Raw genomic sequence first — 14,460 nt, forward strand, 5'->3', positions numbered from 1 at the left:
GGCCAGAGAGAAGAGAGAGGAGGCTAGGAAGGCAGTTCCACCTTGTCTCCTACCTATGCCATCAGTTGGGAACCTCTCTCCCCAGAACCAACAGCTACTCTGGGCCAGAGAGAAGAGAGAGGAGGCTAGGAAGGCAGTTCCACCTTGTCTCCTACCTATGCCATCAGTTGGGAACCTCTCTCCCCAGAACCAACAGCTACTCTGGGCCAGAGAGAAGAGAGAGGGGGCCAGGAAGGCAGTTCCACCTTGTCTCCTACCTATGCCATCAGTTGGGAACCTCTCTCCCCAGAACCAACAGCTACTCTGGGCCAGAGAGAAGAGAGAGGAGGCTAGGAAGGCAGTTCCACCTTGTCTCCTACCTATGCCATCAGTTGGGAACCTCTCTCCCCAGAACCAACAGCTACTCTGGGCCAGAGAGAAGAGAGAGGGGGCCAGGAAGGCAGTTCCACCTTGTCTACTACCTATGCCATCAGTTGGGAACCTCTCTCCCCAGAACCAACAGCTACTCTGGGCCAGAGAGAAGAGAGAGGAGGCTAGGAAGGCAGTTCCACCTTGTCTCCTACCTATGCCATCAGTTGGGAACCTCTCTCCCCAGAACCAACAGCTACTCTGGGCCAGAGAGAAGAGAGAGGAGGCTAGGAAGGCAGTTCCACCTTGTCTCCTACCTATGCCATCAGTTGGGAACCTCTCTCCCCAGAACCAACAGCTACTCTGGGCCAGAGAGAAGAGAGAGGGGGCCAGGAAGGCAGTTCCACCTTGTCTCCTGTGCTATGCTAATAATATAATATTATTGTATACACATATATTTATAATATTATAATGTAATACAATATAATACTACTACTACTTTTACTAACAATAATACAATGTTATAATTATATATTTCATATTACATGTAATATTACTTTTTTTTGTCGTGTCAGGAGTGACTTGAGAAACTGCAAGTCGCTTCTGGTGTGAGAGAATTGGCCGTCTGCAAGGACGTTGCCCAGGGGACGCCCGGATGATTTCATGTTTTTATCATCCTTGTGGGAGGCTTCTCTCATGTCCCCGCAATTGGGAGCTGGAGCTGATAGAGGGAGCTCATCCGCCTCTCCCCGGATTCGAACCTGCGACTTGTCGGGCTTCAGTCCTGCCGGCACAGGGGTTTAACACACTGCGCCACCGGGGGCTCCATGTAATATTACTAATAATATTATATAACGATATAGTACAATATAGTAGTGTATAATACTGATATTGTGCTATGCTAATAATATATTGTGTGTGTGTATGTGTGTGTGTGTGTATATATATATATATATATAATGTAGTTTTCTAAGATCTACAGAGACACTCGCCGGAGCACCTCAGCAAGCGAGAGTCCAAAAGTGGCAGGCTCAAACCCAGAACCTCAACTAATGGCTGATACCAAATGAGAGACTCCCCCCTGGGCACACAGAAGACAGGACGACTTGGAAGTCGCTGAACAGACTGCGCTCTGGCACCACGAGATGCAGAGCCAACCTTCAGAAATGGGGCTACAAAGCGGAATCCACGACATGCGAGTGCGGAGAGGAGCAAACTACTGACCACCTGCTGCAATGCAACCTGAGCCCAGCCACATGCACAATGGAGGACCTTCTTGCAGCAACACCAGAGGCACTCCAAGGGGCCAGATACTGGTCAAAGGACATTTAATCAACTACCAAACTCACAAATTTTGTGTTTTGTCTGTTTGTTTGCTTTGTTAGAAATGTAATATAATCGACTGGTTGCACTGACACAACAAACAAACAAACAAACAAACAAACAAATATATCTTGTAAGCTGCTCTGAGTCCCCTTCAGGGTGAGGAAGGCGGCATATAAATGCCGTAAACAAATAAATCCAGAAGCCATTGCTTGAGAGAACAGCACTGGCTGACACAGAGACTGCAAAGGCCACCCAGTCCAAACTCCAGTCATGTAAGCTCTGTGAACTAACAGCTCCAAGCCCTGGCTGTTTGGCTTCAGGTCCTCCATTTGGGGCTGGGGAGGACAATGCTGCTGTATTAGGAAGTTATAGCTCACTTCTCCCCAAGAGGTAACTTTTCTAACCTCTGCTCAGAGACGGACTGGGTGGAGAAAGGTGGGGAGAGCACACATTAATGGCAGAAGCCACAGCGAGGGCAGACTCTTGAACATGCCCATAATTTGCCGGCTGAGAAGGGAGCAAAGGGCAAGACGGCTGCCAGTCAAAGTGGACAGCCTTGGGCTGCAAAACGGGCCAATGGGAGGACTCAGCTGACAGCGGCTCCTTATCTTGCCCTCCTCCATGTCTATTTTTGCCTCTCACCTGCTCTGCTTCCTCCTTAGGAAGGGTATTGAGATGGGCACAGACCCAATAACCTTAGCTCTCTCACACACATACAGACACACACAGATATATAAGAGCTGCCCCTCCCATGCCCCTTGAAAGGTATCCACAAGTCTGTACAACTGACACCTCACTGCTTCACAAGGTCCCCTTCCAAAATTATCCAACCCGGCCCCTTGAGGGTGGGAAACCGTCCAAGCACATGGCCAAAGTGCTGAAACTGGCTACTGAAAGGCGAGGGGGGAGAGATGAGAGGCTCAGGAAGGAGACACAGCAGACTGAAGGAGGGGAGGGGAGAGGGACTCAGCAGGGTCCCAGGACAAAAGTGCCATTTGCAGGGTGAAGGGGACAATCCTGACCTGATCTCACCCACTGCAAGGGTAGGAGAGGGCATCCTGGGTGACAGAATCACAAGGTGTAACAGGAGGGGGAAGTGCAAGAGAATGGCAGGGGTTTTTTTTGTCTTGTCAGGAGCGACTTGAGAAACTGCAAGTTGCTTCTGGTGTGAGAAAATTGGCCGTCTGCAAGGATGTTGCCTAGGGGATGTCCAGATGTTTTGTGATGTTTTTACCATTGTGGCAGGCTTCTCTCATGTCCCCGCATGAGGAGCTGGAGCTGATAGAGGGAGCTCATCTGCGCTCTCCCCGGATTCAAACCTGCGACCTGTCGATCTTATTATTTATTACTTCATTTATACCCTGCCTTTCTCACCCCGGAGGGGACTCAAGGCGGCTTACAACTCCAGCAAAATTCAATACCGTATATAAACATAACAATATTTATTTATTTATTTACTTTATTTGTATACCGCACTATCTCAGCCCGCAGGCGACTCAGTGCGGTTTACAACAGGTCAATATACAAGGTGCACAGCATTAGCATTAACATTTAATAATAAAAACAGATCACATAAACTATAAATAATTAAAACATGTGAGCAAATAAACACGTAGAACAATTAAAATAAATTAAAAACATATAAAGTTTTTGATTAATCACTCCAGCCAACTTTCATGTCTCAAGTTTTATGTACCTGATGGCAACTTTTAAGTTTAGTCAGTAAATCAAAGTCTACTTTTTATGAAGCTAATAAAGGTCTTCGGTCCTGCCATCACAGGGGTTTAACCCACTGCGCCACTGGGGGCTCCAGGTACAATCCCATAATTCTCCACCACAAAATTCAAGCTCCTCTCTGAAATTAATTACAATCTCTGCAATAGCTATATTCTCTCCAACTACAACAGTAGTGTTGTGAACTATAAGGGCCCTCCAGTTCACACAGGAACACCCAATCAAAGCACTCCCAACAGACAGCCATCCAGCCTCTGCTTAAAAGCCTTCCAAGAATGGGACTCTATTGAACCCTCCAGGCAGCAGTTCATTCCAATACCAAACAGCTCTTGACATCAAGAAGTTCCTCCTAATGTGCACATGGAATCTCTTTTCCTGCAGCTTGAATCCATGGCTCCACTGTGTCCAAGTCTCTGGAGCAGCAGAAAACAAGTCTGGCCCCCTCCTCCATGTGGCTTCTTGTCAAATATTTAACCATGGCTCTCATGTCCCCTCTCAGTCTTCTCTTCACCAAGCTAAATATACTCAGCTCCTCCAAGCTGTTCCTCATAGGGCTTGGCCTCCAACTGTGTGACCATTTTGGTCACTCTTCTCTGGACACCTTCCAACTTGTCCATATCCTTCATGAATGATGGTGCCTAGAACTGGACACCGTATTTGGAAACAATAACATGGATTGATAAGATCCATTGGCTTTACAAAACACTCAGCTCCAGGTAGACATAGCAGCTACTAAGAATTATTTGGTTGAGATGGACCGACGACACTGTCTCGTGTTTTAGGTCTTGGGAATAAATACAGGATGATTGCCAGGTCCACCATACTTCGAAGTTTAGCATTGCATCATTGATTAAGACTCTCACCATCCTTCTTGTGCAAACAGAAGGAGAGGGAGAGAAAAATAAGAATAGAAAGCTCCTAGTGTTGAAATGTATGTTATTGAGGTCCACCAAGAGAGCCCTGTTCCACTCCCAGCCCAGGGTGCCCACCACACAATGCTCTCCTTCTTCTTCCCTGTCAGATGGAACAGATGAGCCCTCCAGCACACATTTCTGAAGGCTTGCTGTCAATGGAAGCATAAATCTGGAAAGAACCTCAAGAGAGATTTCGCCCAACCCCCGGGCCTGCAGAAATATAGATCTATGGCACTTCAGAAAGATGCTCATTCAACCACTGGTTAAAGACCTCACGAAAAAGTCTATTCAACTGTTACTATATAGTCCACCTTCCTCCTGATGATGGGATTCAAGGCGGCCAGAAACATAATAAAAACAATATACAGCTCCTAGTATTTTCTAATTAAGTGGAACCTGAATCCACTGATTCTTGCTTAGGTCTATAGAGCAGCAGAAAATAGTGTTGCTCCATTTTCTATATGACATCCCTTCACAGGTTCACCTCCTTACCTACCTTCCTCCATGCTAAGTGGACCTAGCTTCCTAAGATATTCCTCCTAAAGCTTAGTAATTCCCAGACCTTTTACTGTCTTGGTCACCCTCCTCTAGACAACTTCTAGCGACCCAATGTCCTGGACACATCATTCTATGCGATCTATTTCCCATTAAATCTGGGAAGCCAGTGATGATTATAAATTAGAGGCTGGAGGAAAGGCTAGCTTGAAACTATAACTCACACAATTGCCATGCCTTTGGAAAGGTTTTCTCAGTGGGCTCTCAGGCCCTTAACAATGGTTAGATCTACTGACCCACCTACCACAACCGACCTTAGGCCTCAACCTGAACTCCTAGAAGTGCTTTTTGGAGACAGAACTCCCAAGTATCTTCCAGTGCTCATACTAACTGTGGATGCTCTTGACATTGCAGCCCAGAAGAGTATTTTCCCCAAGCAATGGCCCCTGCCTGTTCAAACATACTACTCTTGGAAGGAAGACACCTACTTCTGCTCATGGCTGGAGGAACTCCAGGAAGCTAGAAACTCAGTGCTGGAGCTTAGAAAAGAGATTACCAATTGCATCAGGAACACAACAACTGCAGTATTGCTTGGGGGGGGGGGGGGGGCATGTGAAGCTTTTTTTGAAATGAGTGAAGCAAAAGAATGTGAAGGTGCCCCTAGTTACCTTCAAGTATTTTCCCTGTCAGGATTTCCAAGTTTTTCTGTACATGTTGGGGTCTCCAGCACCCTTCTTTTACTTGTTATACAGCCAGCAACTCCAAGGGAAAGCTTACACTCCTGGCCATTGCTGCATTCATTCAACAGAGTTAGCCTTCCCACCAGTAAGAATATCAGGGCCCTGGAAACTGGCAATACGCTGAGACTTAAAAGCCAAACTCCAGCCAAATATTTAGGTGGCAGAAACAGGAGGGAGAAAGCAAATGGGGGCTACTTTCTCTGATTCTATTATGGACAGTTGCCAGATGCAAGAATAAGTAGGCATCCAAAACCAGTGCCGTCAGCATCTCTGCATCTAACCCATCAGCCACACTTTCCATCTGTAAAAGAGACAAAATGTCCTGGCTTCCTGTCCAAAATCCCTAGAAAGAACTAACGGGCCTGGCATATGTCCTGCCCATCACTGCCACCATTTAAGAAAAGCACAAAACTACAAGGACTGTTTTTTTTAAAAGTAGCTCATTTGCACAGCCAAGCTTCAAGGAGCTGCTGGCAGCTTAAAATCGCACTTAACGGAACAATCTGTACCAACTCCAAGCGCATGTGACACCTTTGACTGAAGCTGGTTAAGGAGGCTGCTTTGGGTGGAGGCTCACCTGGTTCTCCTTACAGTTCCTATGTAAGGAGAAGGTGGAAAAATACCATCTTGAACTAGGCGTTAAAGTCGCATTTCAAAAGAGGTGAGGGAGAAAACCAAGGAGTGGAAACAAAGCTCACTATATATAATTTGATAAAGATCAATTCTACAGGAAAGCTTCATATTTGTGTCTTAAGGCAACTTCACCACAGAAATACCGTTGTTTTCTTCCCTCCAGGTTCAAGAGGGGGGAGTGTGCTGCTAAAACTCAGTATTTTCCTGAATTGCGTAAAACATACTGGAAACTGCTCTGCCCGAAGGCAAGCCATAATACCACACCACTCTCTGCCTTGACAGTGAATTTTTAAGGAAGTTCTCAGTTTTGTTCAAGTCTAAATGGTTTCATTTCCAAAACCTCAGCAAATGTGTGTTGGGGGCAGTATGGAGTCCTTCAGTTGTTATTGGACTACAAGTCCCAATGATCCTGGCCTAGCAGAGTTTAGGGTGAGAAATACTCAATAGAATCTGGTGGGTGGCATAATTCACACCCTCTGCTTTAGCAAAACACGATCATCCCTTTGGGAGAATCAAAGACAGGGCTTGGAAAAGTTTGTTTTCAAAACTATACCCCTAAACTGCATGGTAGGCCAGAGAGTTCTCTGAGCTGTCGTTCTAAAGAGTAACTTTTCTGAGTCCTGGTTAAGGGCAAGATGCTGCAGCCAAAGCCTGAGAGAACATGGCAAGTGAACTTTCAGACAATGAAAACAGGCAAGTTTCCTCAAGAGAATGAAGCTCAGTTCTACCACTATGTTCCACTCTCCATCCCACAATGCAGGCCAGCATCTCTGGGCATCCTCAGAAGGAGGGGAAGATTGGACAAGTCCTTGCAAAAACCCAGAGCCAACATTTACACTTTGAACTCAGTAACAAAAATAAGGGAAAAAATCAACATTGGCTCTCTGGTTGCCTCACTACTAATTGCACCTGTTTTCAGGAACCAAAAGCTTAAGTCTACCAGCTAGTTTACCCGGTAACTGGCTCATTAGCATCAAGTAATGAGTTACCACCTCTAGCTCTAGCTCAACGTAATTTACTATACTTTACTTGATGTACAAGACCTACCACAACTACAACACTTGTAGACTGAAGATGAACAACACATGTTTGTTTACTGCAGATGCTCTATTACTGGATCCATCTTATATTACTTCAAGGATTAATTACAGTAGACATTATCATGGTATCAAGACAGATCATCATCATCATCATCATTTAATAACTTATTAATCGCCCTCCATCTGAGAATGCTCTAGGCAATTTACAGCTAAATTATAAAAGATAAAATACATACATACAAAAATTAAAAATTAACAGAGATCGAATGCTCTAGTAAAAAGCCAGGTCTTAAGTGCGGGAGTAAAAGGCCCTAAGTCACGCATGGCTCTCATGTAGGGCGGCAAGGAATTCCACAAGGCAGGGGCAGATCACACTTAAAGATGGTCCAGCTCCAAATGTTTACAACAACCTAGAAGTAAACATAGGTAACAAATGACATGGGGAAGTCAGGAAAAGTGGGTGTTCATATCAGTGGCTACAGGGGAATATGGAGGCTAAGATGCAGACTTTCAAGGCTTTGGACCAAACCAACTGAAGACATAGATGGAATTTGAAAAAATACAAAAAGTACCAGAAAGAAAGTCAATGAGAAGCGTCTGCAGGTGCTACAGACCATCCAAAAAGCCAAATAAACAGATTACAGAGCAACAGATCTCTAGTCAAAACAACTAAAGAGATTATTGTGTATTCTGCAGATGAGATTGAATGGCTTCTTAGACTTTACAATAATATTTGGCCAAGTGAAAGTCAGAAGGAAAAGAGGAGGACAGCATTACAGGTGAAGGAAACCACAGCTGCCCTGAATTTGCATGTTCTCAAGGAGGCTGCTGTTTTCCCTCCTTTGTTGCTGCTATTTGTCTGCAAGTCAAATCCACCTCTATTCCTCACAGTTCCTACAAAGGTGTAAGTTAGTTTAGAAAGAGGTGCTTTATTTGTTTTACCTTGCCGTCAAGCTGACATTCAGCAACCCTCTCCTAGGGTTTTCTTGAACAGATTTCTTCAGGAGAGGTTTGCTGCTTTTGCCTTCTTCTGAGGGTGACTTGCCAAACCCACCTGTTGGTTTTCATGTTCAGTTAGGGATCTAAGTCCTGGTTCTATAGAGCCCTAGTCCAACATGCAAACCATTAGAACACACTGGCTTTCTTGCCTTCCCTAAAGTTAGCACAACTCAAAGATAACTTGATGAGCGTTTAACAACAACGCCAAGCAAAACTACAGTGCATCATGACCTCTATCTGCAGAATCAATATACACAGGTTCACTTATTCACAGTTTCACTTTTCATTTAGGGCCTCTTATACAAGCTCTACCCACAATTTTCAGTATCTCTGCTGTCCATCCCACTGAAAATAATATGGTTTGTTATTATCCAGTTTCACAAAACCACACGAAGTCTGGGAACGTATGCCCCACACATATCGCTATCAAACTGTATTTCTGGGTTGTTGTAGGTTTTTCCAGGCTATATGGCCATGTTCTGGAGGCAATTTTTCTCCTGACATTTCGCCTGCATCTATGGCAAGCATCCTCAGAGGTAGTGAGGTCTGTTGGAAGTAGGAAAAATGGGTTTATATATCTGTGGAATGACTAGGGTGAGACAAAGGACTTTTGTCTGCTGGGGCTAGCTGTGAATGTTTCAGCTGATCACCTTGATTAGCATTCAATGGCTTGGAAGTGCCTGGGGGGAATCTTTTGTTGAGAGTGATTTTATGTGCCTGTTTGTTTCCCCTCTGTTGTTTTGCTGTTGTAATTTTTGAGTTTTTTAACATTCACAGCTAGCCCCAGCAGACAAAAGTCCTTTGTCTCACCCTGGTCATTCCACAGATATATAAACCCATTTTTCCTACTTCCAACAGACCTCACTACCTCTGAGGATGCTTGCCATAGATACAGGCGAAACGTCAGGAGAAAAATCGCCTCCGGAACATGCCCATATAGCCCAGAAAAACCTATAACAACCCAGTGATTCCGGCCATGAAAGCCTTCGACAAAACTGTATTTCACTTTTAATTATAAAATAGATCTTTTCTGCAAGCAGATTAACACAACTACTGCCTACAATTAGTACATATAAAGACCAAGCTTCCTTGAGTTTGGGAGAATGGTTCCAGTCATTCACATACACAAAACATTTTATCCACTCATGTTTATCCACAGCTGGCCCCTGCAAATAATAAAGTAGGGACAAGGGGATCTAAGGAGGAGAGAAGCAATACAAACTAAGGAAAGTCCCCTCATAAGAACATGGGAGCCCTGAAGGCAGATCAAACCAAAGGCCTTTCAGAGTCCAGCTCTGCCCACAAAACAGCCATCCGTCTCCTTCTGGGAAACCAGCCAGCAGGACATGAGGGCAGCACAGCCATTTGTCTAATGTTCTCCAGCAACTGCTATACAGAGGCACACAGCCACTGATAATGAAAGTATTTTGGCTACTAGCCATCAATGGTGCTAAACTTCCATGAATTAACACAATCTCCTTCAAAAGCGGCTTGAAGTTGGCACAGGAGTGTGGCAAGTGTGGTCTGAGTGTTGGGCTCAGACTCCAGAGACTAGGGTCCGCTCAGGCAAACTGTACTCCCTCAGCCTCAGAGGAAAACAATATCAAAATCTCTTCTCAACAAATCTTGCCAAGTCTTGTGACAGGTTCACCTTGGGGTCATTGTAAGTCAGAAACACTTGAAGGTAAACAACACCAATGGCTGCCATTGCTGCATCCTGTGGCAGAGTCTCACTGCTTGTGTGGAGGAGCAGCGCTGTCTTCTTGCCTGCCTTGAGCCTCCTCAGACTAAACCCCAAACCAGGTTCCTCAATAGGAAGATAGTGCTGAAATGAGGGGAAGTAGTAGTCCCACTCTCTTCTGCTCTCGTCAAACCACACCAGGAGTAAAGGATCCAGTTCTGGGCCTCACAATCAAGAAGGATATTGACAAGAATGAATGTGCCCAGAGAAACACCACCAAAATGATCTAAGGCAGTAGTTCCCAACCTTTGGTCCTCCTGTTGTTTTGGACTCCAACTCCCAGAAATCCCAGCCACCTTACCAGCTGCTAGGAATTGTGGGAGCTGGAGTCCAAAACACCTGGTTGGGAACCACTGATCGAAGGTCTGGAAACCATGAATCCCTATGAGAAGTGGCTTAAAGAGCTGTCTATGTTTAACTTGGAGAAAAGACGGAAGAGTGGACATGAAAGTCATGTTTAAGTATCTAGAAGGATATCCCATTGAGGAGCGGGAAAACTTATTTTCTGCTGCTCCTGACTTAATGGAGCAAAAATTCAAATGAAAGGAAAGCTGATTCCACATAAACATGAGGAAGAACTTCCTGGTGTTCACAGCTGTTCTGATAGTGTAATCTGCTGCTTGGGAGTTTGCTTGAGGTTTTCAAACAGAGGCTGATGATGGGCATCTCATCAAAAGGGGCAAAAAGGGGTTTGACTGGATAAGCCCTTAGGGTCCCTCCCAATTGTATAATTCGGCAACTCCAAGGAGTCTGTGGCTTTAAGCCACGGCAGTTCAAAACCATGTCAAATTGCATAAAATCTACAGTTTAAAAGGTACTCAAAGTTCAGATCTTTATAGACCAGAAGCTCGGACCTCTTTGGCTACATTGGGCTTGTGAGGTCACAATCTCTGAGGATGCTTGCCTGCCTGCCTACCTGCGTGACCGCATTTCTGTATACGAACCCACACAATCTCTTCGATCACCTGGAGAGGCCCTTCTCACGCTCCCACCTGCATCGCAAGCACGATTGGTGGGGACGAGAGAGAGGGCCTTCTCGGTGGTGGCCCCTTGACTCTGGAACTCACTCCCTAAGAACATCAGGCTTGCCCCATCTCTGGCAGTCTTAAGGAGAAGCTTGAAAACGTGGTTGTTCCAGTGTGCCTTTCCAGAATAATGAACCCTTAGCATTATGACCTCCAAAAGCACTTTATATCGATTTAGGACTGCTTGTATGTCCCCTTCAATGCCCCACCTTCTTTGTTTTGTTAATGCCTAGCATTATTTTTTAAACTTCAATTACATTTGGCCCAGCCATAGATTTTAAATGTGCACTGTACCTTGTTTAATGTTTATGCTATTTGTCTGAACGTATCCTCCCCTATGAACCATCAAGATTGGTAAGATCGTCTGGAGGGGCCCTGCTCTCGATCCCACCGGCCTCACAGGCGCGGCTGGTGGGGACGAGAGACAGGGCCTTCTCGGTGGTGGCCCCTCGACTCTGGAACTCCCTTCCACTGGAGATCAGAACTGCCCCTTCTATCTTAACGTTCAGGAAACAGGTGAAAACTTGGCTTTGGGAATTGGCATTCGACGAATGAGCCATGATCCTGTGATATGGATGAATGACGACGAATAATGATTTTTGATGACGACTGACCACTGTAATTATATAATTGTATTTTGCTATTTTAATGTTTTAGTGTGATTTAGAATATGATGTTTTAATGACTGTCTGTAACATTGATGTTGGAAACCGGCCTGAGTCCCTCGAACGGAGGTGAGAAGACCGCGATACAAAACTGCTAAATAAATAAAATAAATAAATAAATTTATTTTAATTGCTTTGTATTGTGTCTGTTATTGCTTGTATTGCCTGTATTGATGTATTGTGGGCTCAGCCTCATGTAAGCCGCACCGAGTCCCTTGACGAGATGGTAGCAGGGTATAAATAAAGTCTTATTATTATTGTTATTCATTGCCATAGATGCAGGCGAAAAATCAGGAGAGAATGCCTCTAGAACATGGCCATATAGCCAGAAAAAACTACAACAACCCACTTCACAGTCCTCTCAGGCTTTGCCCTGAAACACTCAGCGACTCTGAGCAAGTGAAGAACGCCTTGGGTCCAAGTATGTACACCAGGCCTGGGCCAACTTCGGCCCTCCCTGCAGGCATTTTGGGAGCTGAAGTCCAAAACACCTGGAGGGAGGACCAAAGTTGGCACCAGGCTCGGTGTAAAAGGCACCCCAAAGGGAGCATGGAACCAGGTGAAACCCTGGGGGGGGGTGTCTTTGAGCATGTGCAGAGTGCTGGCACAGAAGCCACCCAAACACAGGGTATATAAACTCATTTTCCCAGTTCCAACAGACCTCACAACCTCTGAGGATGCTTGGCATAGATGCAGGCGAAAGGTCAGGAGAGAATGCCTCTAGAACAGTGGTTCTCAACCTGGGGACCCAAGATGTTTTAGGCCTTCAACTCTCAGAAATCCTAACTGCTGGTAAACTGGCTGGGATTTCTGGGAGTTGTAGGTCAAAAACATCTGGGGACCCCAGGTTGTGAACCACTGCTCTAGAACATTGCCATATAGGCAAAAAAACAAAAAAAAAAACCAAAACAAAACCCTACAACAACTCACTTCACAGTCCTCTCAGGCTTTGCCTTGAAACACTCAGCAACTCTGACCACGTGCAGAGTGTCTCAGGTCTTTCCTTGCACTGCATTGGGGGATCAGAGGGTGACTCTGAGCATGTACACCAAGAATTCCTTAAGGAATTGCGGGTGTTGAAGTCCAAAACACCTGGAGGGAGGGCCAAAGTTGGCCCTGGCCTGGTGTAAAGGGCATCCCAAAGGGACGGGGAGTGGGAGAGTGTCTCTGAGCATGTGCAGAGTGCTGGCACAGAAGCCACCCAAACACAGGATGCGCCTGGCCAACCTTTTCCCCAAACTTGTCTCCTCTTTCCTCCTCTAGAAAGAATACTTCACAGTCCTCTCAGGCTTTGCCTTGAAACACTCAGCGACTCTGAGCAGGTGCAAAGTGCCTCAGGTCTTTCCTGGCACCACACTGGGGAATCTGAGAGTGACTGGGGGGTGGGAGGGTGTCCCTGAGCATGTGCAGAATGCCTCCAGTCTTTCCTTGCACAACATTGGGGGATCAGGGAGTGAGTCTGGGCATGTACACCAGGCCTGGGCCAACTTCGGCCCTCCCTCCAGGCATTTTGGACTTCAACTCCCGCAATTCCTTAGGGAGCTGAAGTCCAAAACACCTGGCGGGAATTCTTTAGGAATTATAGGAGTAGGAAGTCCAAAACACCTGGAGGGAGGACCAAAGTTGGCACCAAGCCTGGTGTAAAAGGCACCCCAAAGGGAGCCTGGAACCAGGTGAAACCCTGGGAGGTTGGAGGGTGTCCCTGAGCATGTGCAGAGGGCTGGCACAGAAGCCACCCGACTCTTTTCCTGAAACTTCAAAGTGTTCCTTGGCCTTAGTCTTCACTAATGTTGGAGAATGGTCCCTGCTCAAATTCCTTAAGGAGCTGAAGTCCAAAACACCTGGAGGGAGGACCAAAGTTGGCACCAAGCCTGGTGTAAAAGGCACCCCAAAAGGAAACTGGAACTAGGCGAAACCCTGGGGGGGTGTCTCTGGGCATGTGCAGAGTGCTGGCACAGAAGCCACCCAAACACAGGATGCGCCTGGCCGACCTTCTTCCCAACCTTGTCTCCTCTTCCCAACCTTGTCTCCTCTTCCATCCTCTAGAAAGAATACTTCACAGTCCTCTCAGGCTTTGCCTTGAAACACTCAGCAACAAACTCTGAGCATGTGCAAAGTGCCTCGGGTCTTTCCTGGCACCACATTGAGGGAGCAGAGGGTGACTGAGCATGTGCAAAGTGCCTCAGGTCTTTCCTTGCACCATATTCGGGGATCAGAGGGGGCCTAGGCCAACTTCGGCCCTCCCTCCAGGTGTTTTGGACTTCAACTCCCGCAGTTCCTTAAGGAATTGCGGGAGTTGAAGTCCAAAACACCGGGAGGGAGGGCCGAAGTTGGCCCAGGCCTGGTGTAAAAGGCACCCCAAAGGGAGCCTGGAAGCAGGTGAAACTCTGAGGGGTGGGAGTGTGTCCCTGAGCATGTGCAGAGTGCTGTCCCAGCCGCCCCCCGAAGCCTCCAGGTGCGGCCTGGGCCTGTCTACTCACGGTGCGTGCCTGCCGTCGGAGGAGGTAGAGGAGGAAGCCCCAGAGCTTGGCGGCGAAGGCGAGGAAGGCCCGGAGGCCCAGCAGGCACTGCGAGCGCATCATCCTCCCGCCGGCGGGGCCCGCCCCCCCCGCGCCCCCGGACCGGCCCAGCTCCGCCAGCTTCCGGCCAGGAAGGGGCGGCCGGAGGGAGGAGGAGAAGGGCCCTCAGCCCGGGACAGCCATCTCCGCTCTCGCCCGCCCGCCTCACACTTCCCCGCCGACTCCTGCTTCGGCTGCTTCTTCTTCTTCTTCAAGTCCACTTCCGGGGCAACCGCTGAGGC

General features: G+C 46.9%; 1 protein-coding gene across 1 annotated transcript in view; it reads right to left on the reverse strand.

Moving 5' to 3' along the window:
• The window catches only part of CTDNEP1 (CTD nuclear envelope phosphatase 1), a 32,823-nt gene extending 18,363 nt beyond the window's left edge, over positions 1-14,460 (reverse strand). The window contains exon 1 of the mRNA XM_060779878.2: positions 14,141-14,460. Within this exon, the coding sequence (XP_060635861.1) occupies positions 14,141-14,242 (102 nt within the window). The 5' untranslated portion in view covers positions 14,243-14,460. The remainder of the gene's footprint in view (positions 1-14,140) is intronic.

This window comes from Anolis sagrei, chromosome 6, assembly GCF_037176765.1.
Source record: "Anolis sagrei isolate rAnoSag1 chromosome 6, rAnoSag1.mat, whole genome shotgun sequence".
Classification (NCBI taxonomy): Eukaryota; Metazoa; Chordata; class Lepidosauria; order Squamata; family Dactyloidae; genus Anolis; species Anolis sagrei.